At 41.6% G+C, this 27,574-nt stretch overlaps 1 protein-coding gene across 14 annotated transcripts in view; it reads right to left on the reverse strand.

Annotated features, from left to right (window-relative positions):
* Nucleotides 1-27,574, reverse strand: part of PPP2R2B (protein phosphatase 2 regulatory subunit Bbeta) — a 450,154-nt gene that overhangs the window by 44,796 nt on the left and 377,784 nt on the right. For all 14 annotated transcript variants that reach the window (XM_029942204.1, XM_029942209.1, XM_029942206.1 and 11 more), the window contains one exon: nucleotides 9,325-9,502. In XM_029942204.1, coding sequence (XP_029798064.1) covers nucleotides 9,325-9,502 — 178 coding nt within the window. The remainder of the gene's footprint in view (nucleotides 1-9,324; nucleotides 9,503-27,574) is intronic.

Genomic DNA, 27,574 nt, shown 5'->3' on the forward strand with positions numbered 1-27,574 from the left:
ACGGTTTCACGGCTAATATACAAGGCAGACAGCCAACAGATTGCTATTAAATTAACCCTAGGGCTTGACAGATCTGCTCTTCCTGACCCCAGCTGCTTATGGCATTCCTTATTAATGCTGAGCCCAGACAAATTACCTCTGCTAACAAAAGGGGTTAATCTGCTTCTCTGCTGGGACTCTGGAGGCAGCTCTGAGGACAGGAGGGGGCAGAGCTAGTTTGGCAGCTGAGCTCTGTGCTTGGAAGGCAGGAGGGAAGGTGAGGGCATCCCTGTGCCAGGCACGGCCTAAGGCATCATTTAAAATAATAATTGAAGACACTGGGAGGTCACCCCTTAAGGGACTGGTTTCAAACAAATAAGAAGCCAGAGTCATAAATTACATCAGCAGTGGGTGAGGGAACAGAGAGGGTAATAACGGCAGGATGGTAAGGGGAGCATGGAGGCCACTCAAAAGTCATTTCTTTAATCCCCAATTTGGAAAAAGCTTTCTACCAAAAAAATGTTTACTGCAACAGGAGAAAAGAAATATATAGACAAAAACCTACATATACAAAAAAAGGGAAATGATTCTGTGAATTTTGATCAATCTCATTCAACTGTTTTTGCAATGAAATCCCAAGTCTGTTAGAAACCATGGAACACTGTATCTACAGCATGAGCATAATGCTGTTTAAAACTTACAATCTGAAAATAATGAGCTGAAAGGCAAGATGCTAAGTGTTAGTAATAGTTATGAGTGGGTCTATGAATTGTCAATTATCAGTTATCATTTCCACATTTTCTTTTAATCAAGTAGTATTTTAGGATAGAAAATACTATATATATATATAGTATATATATATATATATATACTATATATATATATATATATATAGAGAGAGAGAGAGAGAGAGAGAGAGAGGGAGGGAGGGAGGGAGGGAGGGAGGGAACATAGAATGGAAGGAGATGTGACTTACATCTTACAGGGGAATTAGATGGAAAGTCAGCATGCAAGTTACCCTTTAGAAACACTAGTTTACAAAGGGTAGCTTACCTTTACCATCCATCCATCCATTAACGTAATCCACAAATGTTCACCAAGAACCTGCTCATACTTTTCTGACTACAGAGATCACAGCCATGGTGGAAGCAGACCCAAACACCCCTGATCTGTGAAGCCTACATTCCAGCAGGGCACATGGTCACGGAGCAAGGTAGATAAATATAATATAAATCAGATAGTAATAAGTGTAAAGCAGAAAAAGCAGGGAAGAGAGAGAAATGACACATGTCTGTGGGTGGACAAGGTGTGTGTAGGTCTTACGCTGAAAAGGAGAAGGCTTCCTGGATACATACATTTTCCCTCCTTTTATTATTTGTTCTTCTGAGCCCTTACAAATTAGCTAGCATTATGTTAAAAGTGTGATGTAAAGCCCCTGTATTTATACCAAAGCTAGGTGGTGAGATTATAGGTGATGCTATAATCTCCACAATAAATACTTATTTTTAAATAATAAACACAAAAAAGTAGTTTCCTTGTTTTAGAACCATCTGTGAGAGAGCTGAGACCAGGAGCCTCATCACCATGAGTCCAGTTTAAGATAATACTGTGATAAATACTGTGATTGTAACAAAACTAGGTCAGGAGACTGGGAGTCCATTTTGATTCCAAGTCTGTTTTGCTCAGAGAATGTGGGAAAGTCATTTTCTCTCTCTCTCTCTCTCTCTCTCTTTTTTTTTTTTTTTTTTGGCCTTTGCAGGGGCATCATTCTATTGACTCCAAAAGCCCCTGTGAGTTTTGATTATGAAATCATTTCATGGAGAAAGTTATTAAATGGCTTTATAGTAGACTGAATAACCCCACATCTCACAGAAAGCACCATTTTTCCACAGACAGCTTTATATGCGTTAGTTTTGTGGGCTTTGAAGGGGATGTCCTTGTAGGCTTCGGTCTTTATCCATGCTGATTTTGCTAATACTGACAAGATCGTTTGTTTTTGTTTTGTTTCCCTTCTAAGCCCTGCCTAAGCCAGTCAAGCACAGGAAAGCCAAATAAGAGGCCTTTCTGCAGGCCAGGCTGGTGAGTGAAATCTATGTTTGCCTGGGAAAGATCCTTATCTTCAAGAGCAGTTGAGGCTTTTCATGTTTCTGCACTTAGAGTCTGCCAATACTGACAGTGGTGAACAGCCTTATTTTGGCCTTGGGAACTAATCATAATAGAGTCAGATTTCCTTTTAGGGAACATGAATTACTTTGAGTGTTTTTTTTTTCCCCTTTCCAAAGTCTGAATGTAATCTTGAGATATAAAGTACCGATCACAAAGCATCCAGATCTTGCTAGCTGAAGGAACGTGTTACTTGATGATAAGATACTGGCAATCTCTGAAGAAGAGACTCTAAGGGATATTCCTAAGAACTTAAAAAAAACCAATGTGCAAATATTTCTGGAAGGTTTGCCAACTGCTAGGCTTAATAGGAGAGGCTGAATGATACATGTACCCTTTCAGATTATAAAAGTCATAACATCAGGTAGGAAGCTTTATTTATCTTGGCATTTCCCATGCACATAGTAAGTGATCAATAAATTTAAGTTTATTTAATTTGTGACCTAGCAGCCTTCTCCAGACATAGTTTTTAAAATGCAAAAAATACACAGTAGGTCAGTAACAGGTCAAGATGCCAGGCCTGAATACTGAAAATCACCCAGCTTTTGGTTTTCTTAGGAGAGAATGGGAACCAAGCAACAAGGTTAGAAGAAGAGGGGTCTGGGAACATGTTTCAAAGATAATAGCTACTATTTAATAAATAGTAAATACATAGAGGCCTTCTCTCTGTGCCAGGCACTTGGCTAAGAAATTTACATGATTATATCCTTTACTACTCACAACAACCTTATAAGATAAATGGTATTATTATCTCCAATTAACTGATAAGACAGTGAAGGGTCAAAGAGATGTTAAGCAGCTTATCCAGGTCACAGAAATTTTAGGAGATAAAACTGGATTCAAAACCAGTGAATCTGACGCCAGAGTCTAACTACTAAGCTAACTACTACTAACTACCAAGCATTTCTGAATACTAAGCTATACATACTGCTCTGAGGAAGCTCAAAAAGCCCAAAAAGCGTGCACAGTTGCATTCTTCCCCTCTTCCCTGACAACATGAGGCCCAAAGGGATTTCCCTGTGCATAGACAAGTCCCTTGTCTCAAGGGGCCTTAGGTCTGGCAGGCATGGAGGGTCAGCTTCCACACAAGCAAAGCACTAGGCCTTGGAAAACCTACGAAGGCTGCATTTAACATGGGGAGGGGGAGGCTACCCTGGGACACACGGACCAACGTGCTGGATGTGTCAGTGGAATGCTCTCCTTTTACACTAAATCCCAGCCTCAGATTGGTATGTCCATTTGTGGATGAAAGCCCCAGCAGCAACTAGGGAGACAAATTTGTATTAGGCCCCACAGTTTCCTTCACAGCCTGCCTGGCAGAATCCCACCAGAGTAAAAGGAAGGCTGCTGTCCATGGTACTTCAAAGAGACAGAAGCCAAGAGTTGAGGTTATATGGTCCCCTCATCAGGAAAACGTTCCAAAAGGCCTCAGCTTAGCTGACAAAAGAAGCTGATGCACAGGGGTGCCTAAGACCAGGGTCAATGATGAAGTACCTCTAGAGTTCAGATGTTCTTTCTCAGAGAAATCCTGTCTCATGCCCAGAGACCAGACCTGTGTAAGATGTGGCTAACCTTTCTAGCCTTGTTTACACCACGCTCCACCACATTCCCTGGGCTTCAGTCACAATAAACTTTTTAGAGTTTCTACAACATCGCCACATTCCCTCCTGCCACGTGCCCTCTGTACACGTTAGGCCAGTCGCTCCCCACCTCTGTGTCATGTTAGCTCATACTCCACCTCTTTCAGATCTTAACTCTGTAATCAGTTCTTCTGCAAAGTCTTTTATTCCTTGAAATCTGTTATCAGAGTTCAAAAAAAGAAGCATACACAGGCCTCTATTTCCTTTCCTCAAAGGACTTACTTCTGTTTGTAATTATATGCTCATTAGTGTGATTATTTGATGAATGTCATTCTGAAAGCAGAACATTTCTTTTCACTTTTGTATCCCCATGGCTTAGTGCAGTGACTGGCACAGACTAGGTAATCAGGATACAGTTGTCAAGAGCTGTACCTTTACTTTTACTTGATAGGAGCCTATTTAATAAGTCCCATCTTGGCTCCTATAAGAGCCCAGATCAACTCATTCTTAGTCCTGGGAAGAGAGTTCAAAGGATCCTAAGTATATCACAGAAAACAATTTGAAAAGTTAGGGCCGCTTCTTCCCCTAGAATATGACTCATCTAGAAATGAATTATTACTGTCCTGAAATAGTTAACCCTTTAAGGGCAAAGTTTAACCACTTTAAGCCAGAACCTGTTACAAAAGACAAAGACAGACTAGCTACAGAGGGAAGGGAAAGGATTCAAGTCCAAGGGTCACAAGGTTAGGAATGCCTCAATCTGATTTGGTGTTAAATGCAAAATCTTGGACCTCAGAGATCCTGAAAATATGTGGTAGCTAGGGTACAAAGAGCAACATATTGAGAAGAGCATAGAACTGCAGGACCAAAGGAGGCATCTAGAACTACGATGACCCAGATCAGAATAGCATCCACCACACTAACACTCAATTTTTCTAGTTTCCTATCCTTTCCGTGATACTCACGCTTGTTTTGAAACTTGTTTATAATTTATTTAGCAGGGTACTGGCCTAAGCATATATATTTATGTGTGTATATGTATACACACACAAGGATATGCATGCGTGTATCTCTCTCTCCACACACACACACACGGATATATTTTATATACAGTTGACCCTTGAACAATGTGGGGACTAGGATCACTGACCCCCATGCAGTAAAAAATCCACATATAACTTTTGGTTCCCTTAAAATCTAATGATTAATACCTTCCTGTTGACCTTACTGACAACATAAGTTGATTAACACATTTTTGTATTTTATACACTGTATTCTTACAATAAAGTAAGCTAGAAAAAAGAAACCATTATTGAGAATATCATAAGAGAAAGTACATTTATAGTACTGTATTGCATTTATAAAAAAAAATCATGTCAATGGACTTGTGCAGTCCAACCCCATGATCCAAGAGTCAACTGGATATACAAAATTTATCCATATATACCTATTAAAATATAAATGTTATATATATATATATATATATATATATAAAACACCTTTAAACACCTTTAAAAATTCTCATAATCCTCTTTGATAGAGCTTCTCTCTCAAGATTGTGAAGAGGCTTGGGTAGGTTAAGAACCACATTAAAGCATACAAGGCAGGTAAGCAATAGAACTGAGGGTAAACTTTAGGCTTTAGGACTTTGAGAAATTCTAGGACTTCTTGGACCCCAGCGTCTGTGTTCTCAACCATGATGCCAACGTCACACCAAATGCCAGACACTGGCAGTTGTGACTTATTTTTTAACCGGACTGCAAGATTACTGGTCTTACTATCTACTTTTCTTCACATATAACTGACTTTGTAATTTAAGTGTTTTCAGTGTCTATGAAATCATCAGACTGCTATAACTGTATTTTCTAGTATTCATGAGGGTAAGCACCTCGCTTACTGCGCTGGTGGTACTCATATCACACTTTGGGGACTCCTCACTTTTCTATCCTGAACCATGTTTGTCAGCTTTCTTAATGGATAAGTGGCACTAGACAAATAGTGCAAAACAATGTATGATTTCATACGACCTGCCTCGTGGTTGTTGTCAATGTGAGGGTGTTTTGAAAGATGGCCGCTTCCTACCCCAGAGGTGGCTTCACTTCAGTGACGAAAGGCAAAAGGGTCCCAGTTTGTAGTCAGCTTAGTGCTCAAGGCAGTTTGGTTGAAAAGCACTATATAGATATCAGTGATCATCGTCCTCATGATGACAATGATTATTTTACATATGGCTGCTGTAAGGGTGAATGGCACAGTCTCATTTGTATGCTGGCATCTGGCAGGCTGTCACACATCTGCAGAATATAACCTAAATCGTGCTATTAATATTTCCCCTTTGCATTCTCCTCAAGGCATCTGTCTCCCAAAATGCTTAAAGAAACCCCCCTCCCTCTTGAAGGCCTAGAGGCAAATCCAGAAAACATGTCATCTAGACTGGGGACAGCAGGCGCCCAGAATGACAGCAGCTGAGTCTGAGCAGATTTCTGGCTCTCGGAAAAGATGTAAAGGGAGAAAGGGAATCGCCACCCACATTCATTCTATTAGCAGCCGCATCTCCATGCACAATCTGTGGGCAGGTTCTCGGAGGCTCAGACAGTATGGAGAGTCTGCTCTGTGAACAACAGATGCCAGTCATGGTCCTGAGGGTCAGGTCTTAGTGCCTCCGTCACTGTCGCTACTTGCTTAAAGCTGCCTTCCTTAAAAAGCTTTGGCAAACCAAGAAACAGACTCAACTACAGAGAACAAAGTGATGGTTACTGGAGGGCAGGGAGGTGGGGGAGGAGTTAAGTGGGTGACAGGGATTAAGGAGAGCGCTTGTTGTGAAGAGCACTAGCTATGTATGGAAGTGCTGAATCATTATTTATACACCTGAAACTCATACTGTATGTTAACTGGAATTTAAATAAAAAGTAAAAAAAAAAAAAAAAAAAAGGAAAAAAAGCCTTGGGCAAGTATCGAGCACTCTTCTGTGGTGGAGACTAGCTGTGTGCCAGGTTAAATTTTTTTCTTTACATGCATAGCATTATTACATTTCCCAGCCTGCTTTGCAGTTAAAGGTAGCCATGTGACTGACTTCCAACCAATGGAATCCATGCTATTTTAGGGTCTGGCTCAAAAGAGCCTCCCATGTGTGGTTCTCTACGATCTTCTCCTTTTGGTGTTCTGATTGCTGGTAAGCCTGGTGACACTGCGGAGCTGCAAGACGGAAGGACCTAACTCTCTGATTCACTGACTGGAGGAGGCTGCTTGCTGGTGGCGATCATCATCATGACTCCATTATAACAGAAGCCATCTTTTATGTGTTTGAGCCACCATGAGGTCTATTTATACCAAAACATTCAGATCTTTACTATAACCAAGGTACTCTTAAAGTGAGATTTCCTGGTTGGGTTTCATGACTGACTGTACTGGACAGTTGAACTTCGGTGACCTATTGCACTTTGAACTTGACCTGTCCAACCAAAATGGTATTTCCTATGTCTCAGAATGTTCCAGGTACTGGGATGCAGGAATGGATCATACAGTCCCTTTTCTCATAGAATTTATATGCAAATATGGAGAAACCTCAAATACACAAATAAAAAAGCAATTTCAAATAGTGCTAAGTGCTGTGAAGATAAGAGGGAAAGAGGGCTATTGGGGACTACTTGTGAGTTACCAGGAAAAGGGCCTCTGAGGAGGTGACATGAGACTGAAGTCTGAATGATGGCATGTAGTTAGCCATGTGAACTCCAGGGACAGAGTATTCCAGAAAGAGGGAACAGCAAATACAAAGAAGAGACATAAGAACAAGGTTTATCCAGGAACAGAAAAGAGATTAGCTGGCTGAAGCAGAGTGATTTCAAGGAGAGTGACATGATAGCATATCAAAGAGGGAAGTAGAGGGGCGCCTTGGTGGCTCAGCTGGTTAAGCGTCTGACCTCAGTCCAGGACACTATCTCACAGTTCATGGGTTCGAGCCCCACAACTCTGTGCTACCAGTTCAGAGCCTGGAGCCTGTTTCCCATTCTGGGTCTCTCTTTCTCTCTCTGCCCCTTCCCCATTAGTGTTCTGTATCTGTCTCTCAAACATGAATAAAAATATTAAAAAATTTTTTTAAAAGAGGGAGGCAGGGCCCATATTATTTAGAATCTTACAGTTCAAGGTAAGAAAATCTTGGATTTTATTCCAAATTCATTGGGAAGCTACTAGACTGTTTTAAGCAGGGTGGGATGGAATGCTATCTAAACTAAATACTAATCAGTCCACTCTGTTATAAGAACACGAACTATGTAGGAGATCAAGAAATAATGGACACTGAACAGGAGATTACTGCAGTCACACAGATGAAGGAATAATGGTCTAAGGTAGCACAGGGGGTAGGAGTAGAATGGAAAGAAGTGAGTCGATTTGAGATATATTTCAGAGGAAGCATTGGCAGGCCTTGTGGACAGATTGGGCTGGGGGTATGGAGGCTGGTGAGGGAGAGAAGAGAATCCACATTGACTCATGCTCAGCTGCTTGGGTAGAGAAACCGTGCACTTAATGGGATTTTAAGAGAAGAGTCAGGTTTGTGGTGGCACAGACCACAGGACAGGTAGTGAATAAATAACGGATCTGTATTATTAAAGAGCGGGTCATTATAATGGAGTAAGAATGTTGGCTCAGACATTCATTCAACAATTTTCTTGATGTCTGTGAATTTTAGTTAATAGAGGAGATAGTAATACTCATATTAGGGTTTCTTACATCAAAGATACCTTTGGTGAATGCAGAGGAGAAGGAAGTGTGTTGGGGACATGAGGATTGCTAATAAAGTTTGGTGTCCCTTGAGCCAAATGCTGGTTACACAGGGGTGCTCTGTGAAAATTCATCAAGCTGAAATATTATGGTATGTGTACTTCTCAAAATGAGATTCTGTGTGGGGTATTTGGGTGGCTCAGTTAGTTGAGCATCTGACTCTTGATTTTGGCTCAGGTCATGATCTCACAGTTTGTGGATTTGAGCCCTGCATTGAGCTCTTCCTTGACAGTATGGAGCCTGCTTGGGATTCTCTCTCTCTCTCTCTCTCTCTCTGCCCCTTTCCTGCTTGCGTGTGCTCTCTCTCAAAATAAATACATAATACTTTAAAAAATGAGATTCTATGCATAAAGTTCCTATTGCAGTACTTGGAATTCAATACATGGCAGCCAGTATTATTTTCACTATTATGACACAATGAAAACCATCTCATGTGTAACTGTGGTCTGTGCTGTCCACACAGGCCATTTATGGATCCTTTAACAATAGAAACGAACCCTTAATAAATTCTAGAGTCTTATCTTATAGATGATAAAGTCACAACTGATTTTAACTCATGACACACAAATGCCTCTGCCTAAAGGAAGTGATTCAGACTTCCAAACCAGAGCTCGTTCTGGACCACTACCTTCAGTAATTCAATACTTCTCTAACTCCGTTACAGTGAAAGATGGACACCAACGTAATTTAAAAGAGTATAGTTCTCCACAAGTGCTAGGAGTTTGTGGTTGTGACTGCTTCTCTCTTCTACTTCCCCCCATACCTGCTCATACCTGAATACTTCACGATTCAAGCCAACTGGTTATTGACCTCAAGGAAAGGATACTAAAACTTTGATTGGTTATTTCAAAGTTCCATAGGTTAATCCTCAGGTCATCAGCTGACATGTAGGTTTCATAGTCGCTGTTGACGGATATGGAGTTGATGTGATATGTGTGTGCATTGGCGAATACTCTTCGCGGGGTGGCCTCCACCATCAGGTCCATGGGTCTCAGGACAGGCACCTGGGATACAACAGAAACAAATCACTTCAGAACCAAAGTTTTTCATCAGGGAAAAAGTCCACATGTTTATGTCCTTTATCATCACAACACAAAATCACAACCACATTTAAAAAGCCTGAAGCTAGGAAAGCAGACTGGTAAATCACATATTCCTGTTTCCTCTGTTCCTTCTAGTTTTTTTTTTCTTAAATTTTATTTTTCCCTCTGTTCCTTTTAGTTTCACTTCTTTCTCAAAAAACGTTATCCTCACTTAGCCCTCGTGGGCAATTTCATACTTTATAGCTTCTAAACTTTTTCCCTGGCCCCTCTGGGTGGCCACATCTTAGGGAAACTGCACTTAGAAGCTAGTGATCAGTCATTAGCTTCCAGAGCTGTTGTTCCAAGCTCCTTGTCTGTTTGTTTTAAACAAGAAATATACTTTAAAAAGGAAGTTGTGGGCAAATTTTAGAAATATGTAGTTCCACTTTGATCTAAATATATACAAAATGGCTTTAGAGGCCTAGAACCCATCCTGGCTTTCACCCCTCAATCTTTAAGGGCATTTTGCGAAAATCTATAACCACCCAAGATTCTAACAGTTAATTCTAAAATTCAGCCATGAGTATATATGGCACTCAGTGACAACTTGTTTTACCTTGGAAAATACTGGTTTATATTTCTTGTCATGGTGTACCAACCAGATAGTGTCCACTTTCACATCAAAACTATCCTAATGTGGACAATAAATGATATGGTCATCTTACTGATATCTAAAGGGTCCTCAGTGATTTTGTATTGAGAGTAAATAAAAATATGTGAGAAAATGTTTTCTTCTCCACAGGTCAAAGAATCAGGCAGTTAAATAGTTTTCCACACATGAGGTCTTCCTGGCAAATATGAACAAGAAGACCCATGACTTTTCTGACTCTCTTTCTTTATTCCTTTTTTTTAATGTTTATGTACTTTTGAGAGAGAGAGAGAGAGAGAGACAGACAGACAGACACACACACACACAAAATCTGAGGCAGACTCCAGGCTCTGAGCTGTCAGCAGAGACCATTTTAGGACTCGAACCCACGAACTGTGAGATCATGACCTGAGTCCAATCGGATGCCCGAGTGACTGAGCCACCCAGGCGACCCCCCCCCCCCCGACTCTCCCTTTGAATTCAAGGGCACTTCTGAAAACACCTGGGTGAACTAGTTCCTGAGAAAGTGGGCGAGAACAGCAATGCCTGGCAGGGAACAGACTAAAAACAAAACCAAACAAACACAACACACAGATGTTATCCTTTAAGAGAAAGAAGAAAATAAACAGACTGAAGTTTCCTTTACAAGGAAGTCACCTCTTGCAACTGAGCTGACTTGATGACTGATTTGCTACCAGGTGGTTGATTAAGGTTCCAACTTCTGAATTTGTTTCAACCCACAGGAAGGAGAAGGGGGCAGAAATGAAGGTTAGATTTTTGTGAAGTGCACTCACTTCAGTAGTATAACCTCTTACAAAACATAATTCTCTCAGTTCAGTCTTAAAGGGAGTTTAGCTCACTTCCGGGGAGTTTTAAATAACCAATTCAGAAGACTCAGAGTCCTATACAGCTCTGGCACTAGACACCCTACAAGACAGAGGTGGCTTGAGATGTGGAGGGAGGATGTGGCAGGGATCCTCTGAACACCAGAACAGGGAGGGGCAGGCAAGTGATCGTGTTCCCTACACTCCTATTATGCATAGTGGTTTTAGAGCATAAGCTCAGAATGGAGAGAACTGGAAGACCTTGGTTCTCATCACAGACTGACCACACACTGAAAGGCTGTGTGACCATGGACAATTGATGTGGCCCTCTGGGTATACTATCTGAGAAACCAGTACTACCCACTGTGCCCTAGTTATCAGGAAAAGTGGGTGGGATCTGTGGAGATAACATGCCCTCTGGTTCACCGGTCTTCTCGTTCTTGCAGCAACATTTACTGGGCTCCATACAACATCCTGGGGAATCCAGCTGGTGAACCAAACCAGACTTCCTGCCTTCATAAAACTGGTCTAGATGGAGGAGGGAGATACGAAGTCACGTCATACTAAAATGCAGTAACTGCCCTAAAGGAGAGGATGTCATGCTTAGGAGGATTTTACAGGTCAGGGAAGCCTGGAGAGCGGTTGCTGAAGAAGTAGTGGATGGATGACTGTGAAGGATGGGAATGGGTTTACTGGGCCAGGAGGGGAGAAAAGAATGTTCCAGTCAGGGAAAAGAGCATGTGCAAAGGTCCTAGAGAGGGGGTAAGGGAAAAATGGAGGGTTGATAGGTCAATGTGGTTGAGGCAGAGAGAGTGATGGGAACCATGGTAAGAAATGAATAGGGTATGTCACAGGTAAGCTCCTACCCCCCCCCCCCCGATTTTTGCCATTATCCTTAGAGAAATAGGGAGAACTAAAAAGATGTCCAGTGATTGGGGTATGATAAAGTTTGACTAGATCATTTTTGATGTACAGGAGAGAGCAAGGTAGAAGACAAATGAGGTAAACATTTAGAAAGGAAGGTGATACACCATCCAACACTAGTTAAGGGTGCATGTGAGTTAAGACTTTGTAATGGATTAAAAAAAAGTAACTCTGCTCTTGAGAACTCTGCCCTCAAGTATTTACTGGGTATTTACTGCTCTGTGTCAATCATTCTGTGGATGTCATGCCTGGTAATTCTTTCAACAGCTCTGTGAAACAGGTAGTAGCGTAAGTACTAGTACAAAGAGAAAGCTCAGGCTCAGAGAGGCTAAGTCAGTGGTTCAGGGCTGCCCAGTTATGAGCTATGAGGCATTGGCAGAATTTAATACCAGAGCCTACCTGACTGCAAACCTAGGGCTCCTTCCAATATATCACACCACACTCACATACCTACCCGGCAGGAAGTGATAAATGCTCTATAAATGACATGAATAAGCTGCCAGGAGAATTTATGGAATCAACATTATTACTGCTAATAGTAACCGGAGTGGTAGTCACAGAGTTTTGTAGCTGAGCTGCCTCTTCAAACCTCAATTAGGTGATGTAGTGTTCCTGGTATTCTGTGTACTTTCAAAAACACGTGTCATGCTTTTGTAGTGTGTCAGAAAGGAGCGCCCCACCTGGTGTTTTTGAGTGCTACCTGTGCTCCCTCTGCCTCCGCCACCGCCCCCACCCCCACCCCCCTGCCCCAGAGGTAGCAGAGCTCAAAGCTGGGCTCCCCAGGGCCCCAGAAGAAATGCAATCTGCAAGGACTTCCTGTGGCTCCTCCTAAACTCTTCCCTGAGCCTCCTTCATTACCTTGTATTGTAGGCAGAGGCTTCCCGTGGCTGTGGTGACAGGGAGGGAGCATGACAGCCAGGATCAAGAGGCATTACAAAGTGGGAACTGCCAGCCCAGAGCGTCAGCTTAACATGACGGGCCTGCCTGCTAATTCAGGCTGACATATTCCATGATGTACCACTTAATGGGGAAGGCTCCGTGTAGGTATCTGGGGAGGGAGCCTCTAATGCCTTACCCAGATAAGGCAGAGGGAGGAATGTCACTCATGGTATGCCAGCACCATTCACATGCCCAGCTCAAGGCCTGTCCACTGCCTTGTGATGCCCCTCACAGGAAGGAAGATGTGGGCTGGGAGGGGGGGAGTCTGACTCAAGCTGGATGGGATGACTGGTTAGGAAGCCCTGTTGGGACTGTGTTTTCCAACTGCTCTGGCAACATACTCCCTTCAAGGCCAGGCAGGGAGAAGAACAGGACACTGTTCTGTGAGTTGGTCCCACAGCCTCTCATTAGGGCTTTCTCTGTAAGACACTGATGGAGGGCTTCCATGCTATGGGCCAGGCAGAGCACCCCTGCCCCAACGCCTGGGCTCTGCTTCATTCAGACCTCTGCCTTCTCTGGGCAAAGCACTGGGGAAGATTGTTCTGCTTGCTCATTTTGCAGGGGAGAATCGACAAGGTGGAGTATCCTGTCCACAGTCACACAGAGTATGTTGAGGAGCTGAACCTAGGCTATTTGGTTTTTGAGTGAACACAATGGTGCAGATGAAATTATTAGAGTGAAATGTGAACGTGCCATTTTTGCAGGTCAAAAATCATCAAATCCCAGTTATTGTCTCTGGTTCGGCCTAATACTCTGGAGGGACTCTGTGCTATACAGATGTGACATTGAACCATGGAACAATGAATCTTGGGAGGGCCACCGTGCGTGTGGCGGGTAGTGCCTGTGGCGTGTGTGTGATGGGGAATTCAATGGGAAGATGTGGTTGTTTAGGTTTTACCCTCTCCATTGCTCTTGGAAGTATGCTAGGATTTTCAATCATATCATGCTTAAATAAATATTTCTGTAGATAAGGAAAGGTTGAAAATGACTGGCTCAGGCAGTACCTAAAATCAGCAGATGAGGAAATCAAGCCCCCCAGAGGTGAAGTGCATTGTCCACGGTCACCCAGCTTTCTGCCTCTCATCCCAGAGTTTCCTCTGCCCCCCACTCTCCCACCCCATCCCATATTATGTGCCTGAATCTGTTTCCACAGGACCAGAGCCCCCTACTTGCCAAATGTCAGGACCAGAACTGGACAAAACCAAGCCGGGATTTTTGGCTTGTGTTTCAATGCCTCTTTTCTGAGCCATGTTGGCAGTGGTTGATGAGGCTAGAATCAACTCTGAGACAATGCCAGTGCTGCATTGTGCTTGCAGTGAGAAGAGAGTCCTTGGCCCTCAAAGGTGGTTCCGCAGTGCACTGTGGGATTTCGGTCATGTCCCCCCCTCAGGGGCCTCATATTCCTTCTAGACCTTGATTCAGTTTCATCTCATCACATTAAGCCTGATTCCAAAGGATGAACACACTACTAGCCCAGTGGGTAAGACCACCAGCATCGGGTTAGAAAATCAGCTGATAACGTCTCAGGTCCCAAGAGAGGGGTCTCAGAGTCCAACATGCCGTAAAGCTTACAGAGATGTATTTCATCTGTACCATTAGTGGGATGTAAAGAGCTCAGAGATCCACATGGCTGCCTCTCTCTCAGCACTGAGGTCTCTGTTCAATTACCACCACCTGGGGTAGGCGTTCCATGCTTAGCCCACCTCAAATAGGACACCCTCCACTCACTATATCCTTACCCAAATGACAGCTTTAAAACACTTCACCAATTACAAGAGTACACTGTATGTTGGCTAGCTTGACAATAAATAAAAAATATATATAAACATCTCAGCAATTCATCAGAGAATTCTCATCACTATCCCATGATTTATCTTGGCAGATATTATGAGCCCTGTTGCACAGATGAGGGAACTGAAGTCAGAAAGGCTGAGAAATTCGTGTAAAGTCACACAGTTGGTACACATGCCTGGTGCTCTTGATTCTGGAGGCTAAGCCCTTGGTGGCTCTCTATTGTGGGTCCTGGAGGAGCCCAGTGGGGTGTGTGGGAAAGAGACAAGTAAAGAGACATCTCAGTGTAGGGGATGTGTGCTGTAACGGAGGTCGGTGGGCACTGCCTCGGTTGTGTTCGCCAAATGGGTTATGTGTCCAGCTGGGGAGGGCAAGGGAGACCTTGAAAGGAGAGGACTATGAAAGCAGGCAGGGTGCAAAGGGTTTGTAGGACTCCATCAGGCAGAGTCGAGGGTGCTCTAGTCAGAGGCGTTAGTGCGCGCAAAAGCTCAGGAGGAAGGGAGCAACGAACATGTGTGCAAGTGTGTGATTCCATGAATTTCTGGGAGAGGGTGTCCGTGATATAACTATTCACCCAACAAATACTGAAGTCCCTACTCTGGACCAGACACGAAGAAAACCTGAATTGGGTAAGCAGGTAGACAGGAGAAGGGCTGCTACTTGAGGTGGGGTGATTATGGAAGTCCTCTCTCAGGGAAAGACTTGTGAGTGGAGACCTGAATGCAGTGAGCGAGAGAGTCTTATGGCTGTCTGGGAAAGAGCATGCCTGGAGGAGGGATGAACAAATGCAAACTTTGGAGCACCTGAGGGTGGCGCATACTTCCAGTACAGGAGGAACAGCAAGGAATCTTTGTGGCTGCAGTGGCTTGTAAGCGAACAGCAGCAGATGTTGGCTCAGCAGTGAGCGCTGGATGACAGATGTGACCGTGAGGACAGGGAAGATTCGGGGAGGCGTGGGGAGCTGTCCAATCCAGACTCCCTTTCTGGTTCAGCAACCCCTGGCTCTTGCTGCCTCTCACCACCCCTCCTTCCGTCTTCCTGTCTTGGCTACTTTCTCATTATCTTTCCTGCCTTTCCTCTTGGAAAATACAAGATCATCTTTCAGTTCTCAGAACCCATTTACTAACAAAATGAATGTTGCTGTCATTTGGCTTATTTGGTGACCATGCGGGCGATTCTTCACAATCTTCCAGAGCACCTAAGCGGGTGCTGGTGGGGCACAAGGCACCCCCACCCCCCACTCAGAGATACACAAGGAAAGCTATGCAGAATCCTGAAGCCCCTGAGGCCCCACTTGAAACGACATCTGTGAAAATGCACAGCAGGAAGAGGCTAGAGGTGAGGACTCAAGTGTCTTCCTGCACTGACTCTTCACAGAAAAAAAACAACAGCTGTGTTTACCATGGCAACCTCCCGTGGCCCAGCAAGTTGACAGATTCAAGGCAAGGCTGAGAGAGAAGAGATGGCCTGATAGGGAGCTAAAGAACAGAAATAAGATGGAGTCATGGAGAAAGAAGAGGGAGAAATGATCATGTGTAGAAGGAGGTGAGTGAATTTTAGCTGTCCAGCAACTTTGGATCAAATGCATTTGAGTTTGTCAGACAAACATCTGAATACCCTTGGTTGGCAAGTACAATGAACGTAAGTGACATTATGGAGCCTTTTGAAAAAATTTCTGTCCATTTAAATCCATGCTTGTTCCAGATCTCTTTGTCACTGTTTGACAGATGCTTCCACCATGCTCCCAATAGTGGAGTTACTTTATATTGGCACTGATAGGCTATATCAAGGTCATGCGTTAGGTGGTCCCCATATTATCAATTAAGAAGTATATGTAGGAATGTTATGAGCATATATTGGTCCCAGATAAAACATTCAATAAACATATCCTGAGGGGCGCCTGGATGACTCAGTCGGTGAAGCAGCTGACTTTGGCTCAGATCATGATCTCATGGTTCGTGAGTTTGATCCCTGTGTCATGCTCTGTGCTGACATCTTGGAGCCTGGAGCCTGCTTCAGATTCTGTCTCCACCTCTCTGCCCCACCCCTGCTCGCACTCTCTCTCTCTTTCTCTCTGCCCTGCCGCTGCTCACACTCTTTCTCTCTCATATACAAAATAAAACATTAAAAAAAATACATGTATTGAGTATTTATTACATGCTAGGCATTTACCACACAGAGGGTCCTTAGGAAGCTTGGTGAAGACAGACTAACACACAACTTCCTACCCTTTCTTTTTGTTACTAACAAGACCTTTTGGGAAGCTGAAACCATGGCTGTTTAACATAGAGAAAAAAGAGATGAGATCTCTCTACCTCCTCTTTGGTGAGAGGAAACGGTGGCCTTGGTGCTCTAGGTGTAAGGCTGGGTGCAGGATCTAGGGTGGTTATACTATCCCACCTAGAAGCAATATATGGGTAAGGACACACAGAAGCTAGGAAGTTACAAATTCCAGCCTCACTTTAAGGTCACCACCATGCCTTTCTCTGGCCTTTCTTAACAGGCAATCATTCCCCCATCTCTAGCTTCCACATATTTTTCTTTCTGAAACAAAATCATCTCAGGAGTCTCCCACAGTCTAAGTTCTCCTTCTCTTTGTGAAAGAAAAACACAGAAGACATTCATTAACCCATCTTCAACCTCACAATGCGCTATCCAAGGTATAAACACTTCTGGGAAGGGTAATTGGATGATGCCTTTAATCACTGCCCCACAAATGCCACCCCCCAGCTCAATACAATATGAATTTCTAATAAAGTTTTACTATTTGTGTTTAATCATTATTTGTCATAATTATATATTTGTTGTTCAGGTCAATTGTGTTCTATTAATATTGTTAGCAATGATTATATCCACAAGAGAATTTTAAACTCTTACAGTCCATACACATGAGGTGGGGGGAGGAGTCTAGTTTTGGTGCACAAATGATCAAATAAAGCGTTTAACATTTATTTGGGGGAAGTTAAATGAAAATACATTTTCCAAGAATATAAAATTCTGACTTTTTCAAGAAGTTGTTCACATATTCTTTTAATGGATACTGGTGGGTATTCAGTTAAGATGGCATTTAAATTCCAGGGGATGCTCAGAAACGCACACAAGGTTTCAATCTTCTTCTGGGGGGTATGCAAACACAAAATCTGAAGTTGTGTGGTGTAAGAGAATTTTTAAAACCGAACTGGATTTGAATCATGGGTGGGCCATTTTCTAGCCGTCTTACCGTCTAATGAGAAAAAAACTCCAACCATTTACGGAGAACCTACTTTGGCCAGGATTGTGCTACACATACCATTTATTGAATCTTCACAATGACCTTAAGAGGTTGGTACTGATACTGTTCCCACTTCTCAGATGCAGATGCCGAAGCAGAGGAAGTCACAATGCTTGCTCAAGGATGTACACCTATTAAGCTCAGAGGCTGCCCTTGAACTTGGCTGTCTCACCAAGTTGTTATTCTATGGTTGTTATTCTTAGAATTTTTACCATTAGCTTCCATTTGTGGCAGCATGGTCCATTCTGAGAGCTTGCCTAGGGAAGATTTTCAGACCTTTTCTATTGGCTACAGGGTTTAGGCATCCCTTCTATCCACCCAGGGAATCCAGCCATGATTACAGAACTCAGCACTGCTCAGGAAAAGTGGCTAGTGGAATGACTGTTCACTGGGTAGCAATTAACTTCATTGGAAAAAAAAAATAAACAGCTGAAGGCTTTTCTGGTTAGGAGTTTTCCAAATAGCTTCTGTCCACATTGTCATGAAAACCTTGGAACAATATGGTTGTTCATCCAATTATCAAACCAACCTGGGGGGCAGAGTCTGGCGTTGTGGCGTGCCCATTATTAAAGGGTAATTCAGTGTAACAAACCAAATCGAGTATGTACAAAGACTGTCAAATAAAATAAACCACTAACAAATTAGATTACTTCCCATTTTCAGTGGGAAGAATGCCAGTCATTTTTCATTTTAAAAAATATGCATCTTAATTCCATTTCTTAAAAAAAAACATGAAAAGAAGCATTTAAAGGTCTCTTGTGCTTTCTGTACTGAGGTTTATTTTCCACAGGCACATCTTTCCTGGGTCTGAGGCATGTCTTTTTAGAGAATTGATGAAGCATTAAGCCTCACCCTGGTCAGAAAACTTGTTTCCTCCATGGACCAATGGTGGATGGAGTTCAAAAAGTGAGAGCGACGGGCTGGCTCTGGCTCACGGTGACATATCAGAGTTGTTGTTTCCAGAATGAAACTGCCACTCCATAGCAACCTGCCAAAACCCCAGGGAATCCTATCCAAATAATATAGTTTTTAGATTTCCCAATCACACCCTTCAACGGCCTCAATATGTCCCTGATTTCTTTTACTGGCTTTGTCATGGAGACTGAAATAAGACTTAGAGGAAAAGCCCCTTTGGACCAAGTCAGGCTTTGTGTTTCAGGTTCTTAAATATCTGAGAATTATATTCTTTCATTTGACAAACATTTATTAAGTGCCAATCACTGCTCTAGGTGGTACGTGTACAGAGTGAATAAAACATATTATCTGTGGCACTTAAAGTCTAATAGAGAAGAAAGACATTAAGGTCTCAAGGCAGATATATTGTTCCAATTGCCAGTGATGTTATAAAGCGATGCATATTGTTTTAAGAGAGGAAAAAATACTGTCTCATTAAAAAAAAATAGGGGCTCTAACATAGAATGGGAAATTAGGTGAACTGTTTTTAAGGAAGTGAAAACTCCCCTCCCCAAAGCAGAGGCAGAACATCCTCTAAATCAGTGGGTTCTGAACTGTGGAGAATTTTGCCGTTTAGCACGTCTGGAGACATTTCTGGTTGTCCCACGTGGTGTAGCCTACCAGCATCTAGTGGGCAGAGACCAAGAATGATGCTAACTGCCCTACAACGTACAGAAGAGTCCCCGGCGAGACATAATGACCTGATCCAAAATATCAACAGTTCTGAGGTTGAGAAACCGAGCTCCTAATGAAACCCTTCAGACACAGTGTTTAAATTTAGGATAGAGAAAATTAATCCACTGTTAATGTACATAATAGGCAGCAAAGAGTTCCTGTTCAAAGAGATGTTTGGAATTAAAGAGTATATGTGTGTATGTATACACACACACACACACACACACACACAGACACAGACACACATTCCTATGTATACACTCATATACACACATACACATACTTATTTTATATATGAATACTTTTATTCATATGCACCACACATGCAATACTTTTATCCTCTATCACAACACACAACCCATAAAAATCGCCTGGAATTAATATATATATTTTAAACCCAATGCATCAAAGATAGTTTTTATGGCAGGGGAACAATTTCATGCTTTTGGTGTCTCTGACTTCTTTTGGCCTCTCTATGGAAAAGACAGGAGAAGTACCTTTCCTTCAGAAGATAAACTCACTATCTAATTACCAGTCCATGCAGCAGCCTGTAATTCTGCCAGTTTTATCTTATTTTTTTTTCTCCCAGACACTTCCATTTTCTGCCAACATTGCTATTTCTCAAAGCATGTTTCTCTGTTCACTGCCTTTCCTGTTATTTCCCTTGATGTTTCACATTGTGTAATTCCACAGGAAGAAAGGAGACTTCTTAAAATATCCCAGTAGGGGAAAATTTCAATTAGCGCCCATAGGTGGGGAAGAGATGGCAGGAGACAGAGGTTTAATTTCTTGGTTAGTTTGGGAAGGATTAATCCCACAATTGTTTTTGTTTGTTTCTCAACTGCTATTGATAAATATATTTCTAAAATCTTTCCACACACTTTCTATCAATGATTAGCATAAATATGGAATCTTCAACAACCAAGGATCAACAATACCTGTCATTTATTACTGCAGAATATACAGAACCCAGAAGATAAATATAAATTTTATATTTGCTTCAAGAATCTTAGGGTTCAAAATTACATCTGAGAAGTCATGACACTAAAAAGATACAGAAGTGTACAAAGAACTTTGAAACACGGCCTTTCATAGATAGGAACAAAGCTATACAAATAAGCTAACTGGTGTCAGTTCTGCCTCCCGCCAACAGATGGCGATAGTGATTACTAATGCCACTATAATTTAGGAACAAAATGACTTCTGAATCACCTTTCGGAATTGCATCCTGTAGTTCCCATTTCCTGGCTGCACATCAGCATCAAATGAAGCCTCTTGTTAAAAACGGATGTCTAGATCCAACCACTGAGCTGTTAAGTCAGAATGCCTGTGAGGTGGAACCCGAGTACTGGGTTTTACCAGCTCCCTAGGTAACCAATACATAGAGCAAGGCTGACAGCCAATGAATCTGAGGGGATAGATGGAAGGTTTCCATACAAGAAACTTGCAATAGTGGATATCTTTCAGGGTATGAGATTATATGAGCTTAAAATCATTTTTACAGTTTCGTGTAGACTGAGGTTTTTATGTTAACTTAAAAAAAAACCACTCTGAAATTTAAAATACACAAATAAAAAGGAAATTCTTTATGGAAGTTACAAATGACAGGAAAAAGGTCACTATTCAAAATATACAAAGAGTTCCTAAAAACTGATAAAAAGACAACTCAGTAAAACTACGGGCAAAGGATAGGAACAGAAAATTGAGAGGAAAGGAAAACCAAATGATCAAAAAAGATATAGAAATATGCCCAATCTTATTAGTAGTCAAGGAGATGCAAGTTAAATTTGTGAATCTTTAATCTTATAGAAGATTAATCTTATTAATCTTTAACTTTTACTTATAAAACTTTTACTATATGCCTGTCACTGTTCTAAGTCTTTATAGCTATTAATTCATTTAATACTCATAACAATTTTATGAGGTAGGTGTTCGTGTCATATCTCTTTACAAATGAGGATAAGAGAAGCAGGAAGCAGTGATGTGCCATCGCTTAGAGCTGCACAGGGCGTGTGTTGTAGAGCTTCGGGGCTAAGAGCATCCTCACCCTTAACGACCACACCACGCTCCCTCCTCAGGAGCATCTCTCTGTGAATATGCAAAAATTATAATGACTATTAACACCGAATGCTGGAAATGCTATGACGAAATGGGCACTTTCTGGTGGGATTATGAAAGGCAATGAGATTTTAAGAAGGTGATTTGGAAGTAGCCATTAAAACAAAAATAATGTACACATCTTTTAATTTAGCAAATCCCACTTTAATGGAAACTAATACGATCGTATATGTTTGAAAACATTTTCTGCACCATTGTTAAGTTGTTAACTGCAGTGAAGCAAAATCTGGAAACAATCCAAATGGCTACTGATAAGGGGATGATTTAATAAGCTATCATACACACATATTTTAAAATATGGGCAAAGCTATTTCAAAGAAGATGAATTGACCTGAAGGGGTGCTAATACTACTGAGCAGAATAATAAATATAGTATGGTCTCAATTTTGTTAAAACAAAACAAAATCATATCCATCTATTAATGCTAATATGTGCTTGTGTATGCAAAGAAAATGGTATTGAAAGACACACACCAAAGTAGTAACATGAATTACATTGAGATGTGGGTCCACAATTTTGTATTATTTGACCTGTTGCTGTAACCATGCATTAATTTTGGAGCGTAAAGGAAAAAGCAGCAAAATCCTTACATCTAATGTCCTGCCAGGGCAGGATTCTTAGGATTCTTCTGTCTGCACTGGATTCTTCCTCGGAAAACTGAAGTGGCTCTAATGAGCACGACTTCCTCATTCCTATGAGCTCAGATCTGCTTTCTTGAACTGTCTACCTGTTAGTTGCCTAGGTGACCAGAGAGCGAGTCCACCCCCTTCTCCACACAAAAGCACTTGAGGTATTTGAGGACAGCTCTCAACCTACCCCATTCCTCGTTAGGCAAATTACACCAAGACTTGGGCTCCAATCTTCATGCCCCACCAAAGGTCAGTGCTGCTCCACCTCCACTGATGCTGCGCTTTACTGAACACACCCACCAGTTCCGAACATAGAGGCACCTGCATTCTGCTATACAAGACATGTGCTTTGTACTTATGTAGCTTAAAACTGATTATCTCTGTCATATCTGTATGACGTGGTCAATTAAAATTCCCAGGTCTTAGGGTGCCTGGGTGGCTTAGTCGGTTAATTGTTCGGCTTCAGCTCAGGTCATGATCTCATGGTTTGTGGGTTTGAGCCCTGTGTCAGGCTCTGTGCTGACAGCTAGCTCAGAGTCTGGATCCTGCTTCAGATTCTGTGTCTCCCTCTCTCTCTGACCCTCCCCTGCTCACACTGCCTCTCTATGTCTCTCAAAAATAAATAAAAAAACATTAAAAAATTTTTTTAATTCCCAGGTCTTTTTCTTTTTTTCAAATAAACAAATGTCAAGTCAGATATCCTCTTTACCATGGACTGTTCTCTCACAGTTCTCCCCCAGATCTACCCCTTCCTTTTAAGAGTGAAATGCAGGAATGGGAAATTGTGTGTGTGTGTGTGTGTGTGTGTGTGAGAAATGAATGAATTATGGATTCTGGTGAATTGGATTTTTCTGTAAAATGAAGAAGATGGTGAATGAGCTGGGAATGTGGAGAAGACAGGAGAGTGTCCTGCAGTCTGGCTGCATGGGGGGCGCTACCTTAAATCTTCCATTCCCCAGTGTCAGGGCTGAATCTCAAATCCAATATTCCTGGCAAATAAAACTATTACACAAAGTGGGTGAGGGAGGAAGTATCTCTGGAGGAGAAGTTTTGCTAGTTCCAAGGAGAGAGAGAGGGAAGAGGCAAAGAACAGAGGTGAAGGACGGGGACGAGGAAGAGAGGAGGGTATGTGAGAAAAGCAGGGGCACCCAGGGCTTCGAAGAGAACAAGCGTGGCAGGCCTCCAAAACAGGAAGGGCCAAGAGAGGAAAGTGGGAGGGGGAGGAGCCGCAAGTCATCATCTAGTCCGGACTGCTTAGATGTCAAGGACCAAAAACTGCCTCAAACTTACTTTTTAAAAAAATTCCTAAAAGCCAAAAATCAAAAGGATTATTGTAGGACAGAAAAACCTGGGGGTTTATCAGGACTGGAAATGGAGTGTGTGAAATAATAGAACAGGGCCATGGCCAGCTGTTAGGGACCGGGAAACTACACTTTGTCGTTTGGTCTCTGGGTCTCTCTAGGGCCCCCTGGCCTCCTAACTTGCTTCTCCCTGGACTTCTGGCCCTTTCTCGTCTCCTTACCAACAGAAGTTAATTTCCTCTGTTGAGGAGTGTGAGCGTGGGTGCAGGCGAGTCCCTCTAATTCTACCTCCATTATGCTTTCAAACCAAGTGCTCCTCACTATGAGAAAGGAGAGAGGGGACCAAGCAGTGGGAGGAACAAAGTAGGATGAATGGAAGAGTCAATCCTTTGTAATGAAGTCTCCTCTCTTCCTGTGAACGTATCACGTTCACAATCACCTCCATGCCTCACTTCTAAGTACCTCCTCCTTTCCTTAAGTCTCCCAGATCCTGACCATGAGAGTTAATGGAACCCCCACCTTTCTCATGCCATGTATGTACTCAATCCAGTGGAAAATCTGATATTTTAAGAGTCCCTTAGAAAGGAATGTATTTTCTAGCTTCCTCCTTTAACCTAACACTATTTTGACAGCCTTCTTGGAACCAATTCCCGACTAAAGCTCCCAGTATTATAATTCAGACTTCTAAGAGTCTCTTGTTCAAGAAGACTGAAACACAACTGGTCACTTTTCCTCCGCTTCAATCTTCTTCAGGCAATGAGCACTTTTCCTTAATTCTCTCTTATAATTTCCCCCTATTTCCTAATAATCTTATAAGTTGTGACTTTTCCATGGCAATCACACCCTTCTTAAGATTAGATCATTAAAGTGTATTAGAATAAAAGTTTATCCTTAATAAAACTTGACAATCGCTTCTTCTGGAACAGTATGCTATTTTGGATGACTTACGCCTGCTCTGGTTCTAACACTAAGACCCTGGGATGTTTTTCCACATATTTACTTCCTATTTTCATACTCTCCATATAAAAATGGTTGAATTTTCTCTCCACATGCACCGGCACTATATTTTATTTGTCATCTACTGATTTATCATATTTTATTTTTATTTAAATTCAAGTTAGCTAACGTATAGTGTAGTACTGGCTTCCGGAGTAGAATTCAGTGATTCCTCACTTTACATAGAACAGCCAGGGCTCATCACAGCAAGTGCCTCCTTAATGCCCATCCCCCACCTAGCCCTTCCCCCACCTCCCTCCCTCCATCCACCCTCAGTTCGTTCTCTTGTTAATCTCTTGTGGTTTGCCTCCCTCTCTCTTTTTATTTTATTTTTCCTTCCCTTCCCCTGTGTTCATCTGTTTTGTTTCTTAAATTCCACATATGAGTGACACCATGGGATATTTGTCTTTCTCTGACTGACTTACTCCGCTTAGTGTTATGCTTTGTCCTTTTAGAACTCTGTATCCTATCCGGTTCCCTCAAGTTTGTAAGGTTGCATCCATTTCCTTACTCATTCCTGACCTCTTCTTTGTCCCCTAGTTTCGCAAAATGTGAGCCTATACAAGGGGGGAGCAGGAAGAAGGGTGCAAGGATGAAGCCTATAGACTTTGAGGCCGGCTCATAGGACTATAAACTGTATTAATTTTCTTTCCTTCCTGAAGGGAGGAATATGAATTATTTTCTCAAATAGCCAAAGCAGGGGACCTGCTTAAAAACCATAAATCTCTCAGGGTAATAGTTAAAAGGAAGGGAAAACTAATCATACAGAGGGAAAAAAGGGCAAGTATGCAGTTCATTTAAAATCACTGTAGTTGAACACCAAGTCACTCCACCTGACTTGTACTCATTTCACATTCTATTGAGAACCCATTTTGCACCTAACCTAGGAATAATAATTAGAAACTGAATTGCATCACATATGCAATTAATATGTGGATTCAACTATATGTGGTTAACATAAAACAGAAAAATGAAAGAAGGAAATTTAAATAATATTGACTGTGGCAACTGCATTCCACTCCCTGGTTAGAAGCCCCCACATAAATATGAGATGGGCGGAGTCAATCTGCTATTTCCTCAGACAGTCTGTGTGGATTTCATCTCCTACCATCTTGATACGTTGAATGAGCTACTAAGGAAGGTTTAAAGAAGTCTGTTTTTCAGGAATGACCATTCATATTTTTTGTATAGCTTTATGGTGTCTATTTATATATACATATTATTTTCTACAGAATTTACAAAAACTAGGTAAACTATCTCTCATGGGTGATTAAGGGATTTTTTAGGGATATTTTTGAACAAATTTGACTCTTGTATTAGGGGGATGACTTTGGAACCTTGCCCTCTATGAAAGTGCCACTTTCCTGACCCTTTTACAAATACCTACTATTTTCCATGTGCCATTACCTCCCTTAAGTCTCACAAAAATCCCACATGGTTGATATTGTTTTATGACTATTTTACAGATTTTTAAAGAACTGAGGTTCAGTGAAGTTAAATGACATATTAAGTCATGAGGTCATTCAGTTAGGATCAGCAGAGATAGGATCCAACCAGTCTGAATTTGTGTTTTCTCCTGTGTCAAGGATTCTCAAGTCTTGATACTTTTCAAATTCTTCCTTGGCTTATACTAGGGGTATTCTCTATTCTTTTGTCAAGGACGACACAGAGTATGATATTCTAATACTTCAAAAAGTTAATAAAATTATTTGTAAGCAATATTTGTTGAGCACTTACTAAATGCAAGGTGCTATCGGTAGGTATGGAACAGTCTTTTTCCTAAAGCAGCTCACAAATTGATAAGATAAGGCAAAGAGTAAAATAATATAAGAAAATCATCAAATAATTTGTAGGCAGGAGCCAATAATAGGCCTCATAAGTCATGATAAGGACTTGAGAATTCATTCTAAGTGATAAGGGAAATCACCAAAGGCTGTTAAAATGGGAGTAAAAGACCTTCTTTGCATTTTTAAAAGTTCTCTCTAAATGCTTTGTGGTTGGGGGTTGGGAGGTGGGGGGGTGGGTGGTGCCTGAATGGACGAAGAACAATTGAGAGGCTTTTTAACAAGGTAGTGGAGGACAGAGGTTTAGAAACAAATAAGCGGAACACAGAAAGGCAAAACAGAGGAGAAAATAATGCAATTACATATATAAGCTGCTTTATAGCAACAACAGTGAAACAGAAAATGTAGAAATCAGAGTTATCAATATGGTTTACAGGCTTGATGAAATTACTGGAAACAAAATAAAAATGTACTAAAATATAAAAACCAATGAAGAACAGATTATATATGCACAAAACAAAGAGGATCCAATGTATGTATAATTGTTGGTTATGAAATGACCATAAAAAGCAATTCCGAAAAGAAATATTTATAAAATTTGCATGAAATAGGGACTTTGATCCAAGATTGAAAAGATGGAAAAGACTGAAAAGATAGTAATCAAAGAAAAACTGACAGAGTTTAGTACAAAGGTATACTGTAGAGAAGTAATGTTGCTTTAAGCATAAAGAATATTTATAGGTTATGCAGATCTTTAGATTGACTCAAATACGAGAAATAAAAATAAAGATTGACTGCAGACTTCCCTCCCCAGTAAACTCAACGCCAGAAACATAACCAGTGTTCACAAGGTGCAGCAATTTTATATTCTTTCAGGCTGTGATTTAGAATAGATGCAACTTTCTTAAGCAGGCAAAAACCAGGGAACACAATTATTTATGAGCTTGTACTAGAATGTAAACTCCACAGAGGCAGGGTCTACTTCTATATTGTTTTCCATTTTATTCTCAGCACCCAGGAAATGCAGCATTACACATTTGTAAGTACTCAGCAAATGGTGATTGAATGAAAAAACTTTTTACGTAAAGAAAGCTGGAGATCTTCTCATTGAGAAATTCCTAAACTGGCTTTTCTTCAGAACCGCCTAACAGCTCTTAAAGAGAATTAGAAAATACAGATTGTTCACATCTACACTTTGA

The sequence above is a fragment of the Suricata suricatta genome, chromosome 6 (genome assembly GCF_006229205.1).
Source record: "Suricata suricatta isolate VVHF042 chromosome 6, meerkat_22Aug2017_6uvM2_HiC, whole genome shotgun sequence".
Taxonomy (NCBI): Eukaryota; Metazoa; Chordata; class Mammalia; order Carnivora; family Herpestidae; genus Suricata; species Suricata suricatta.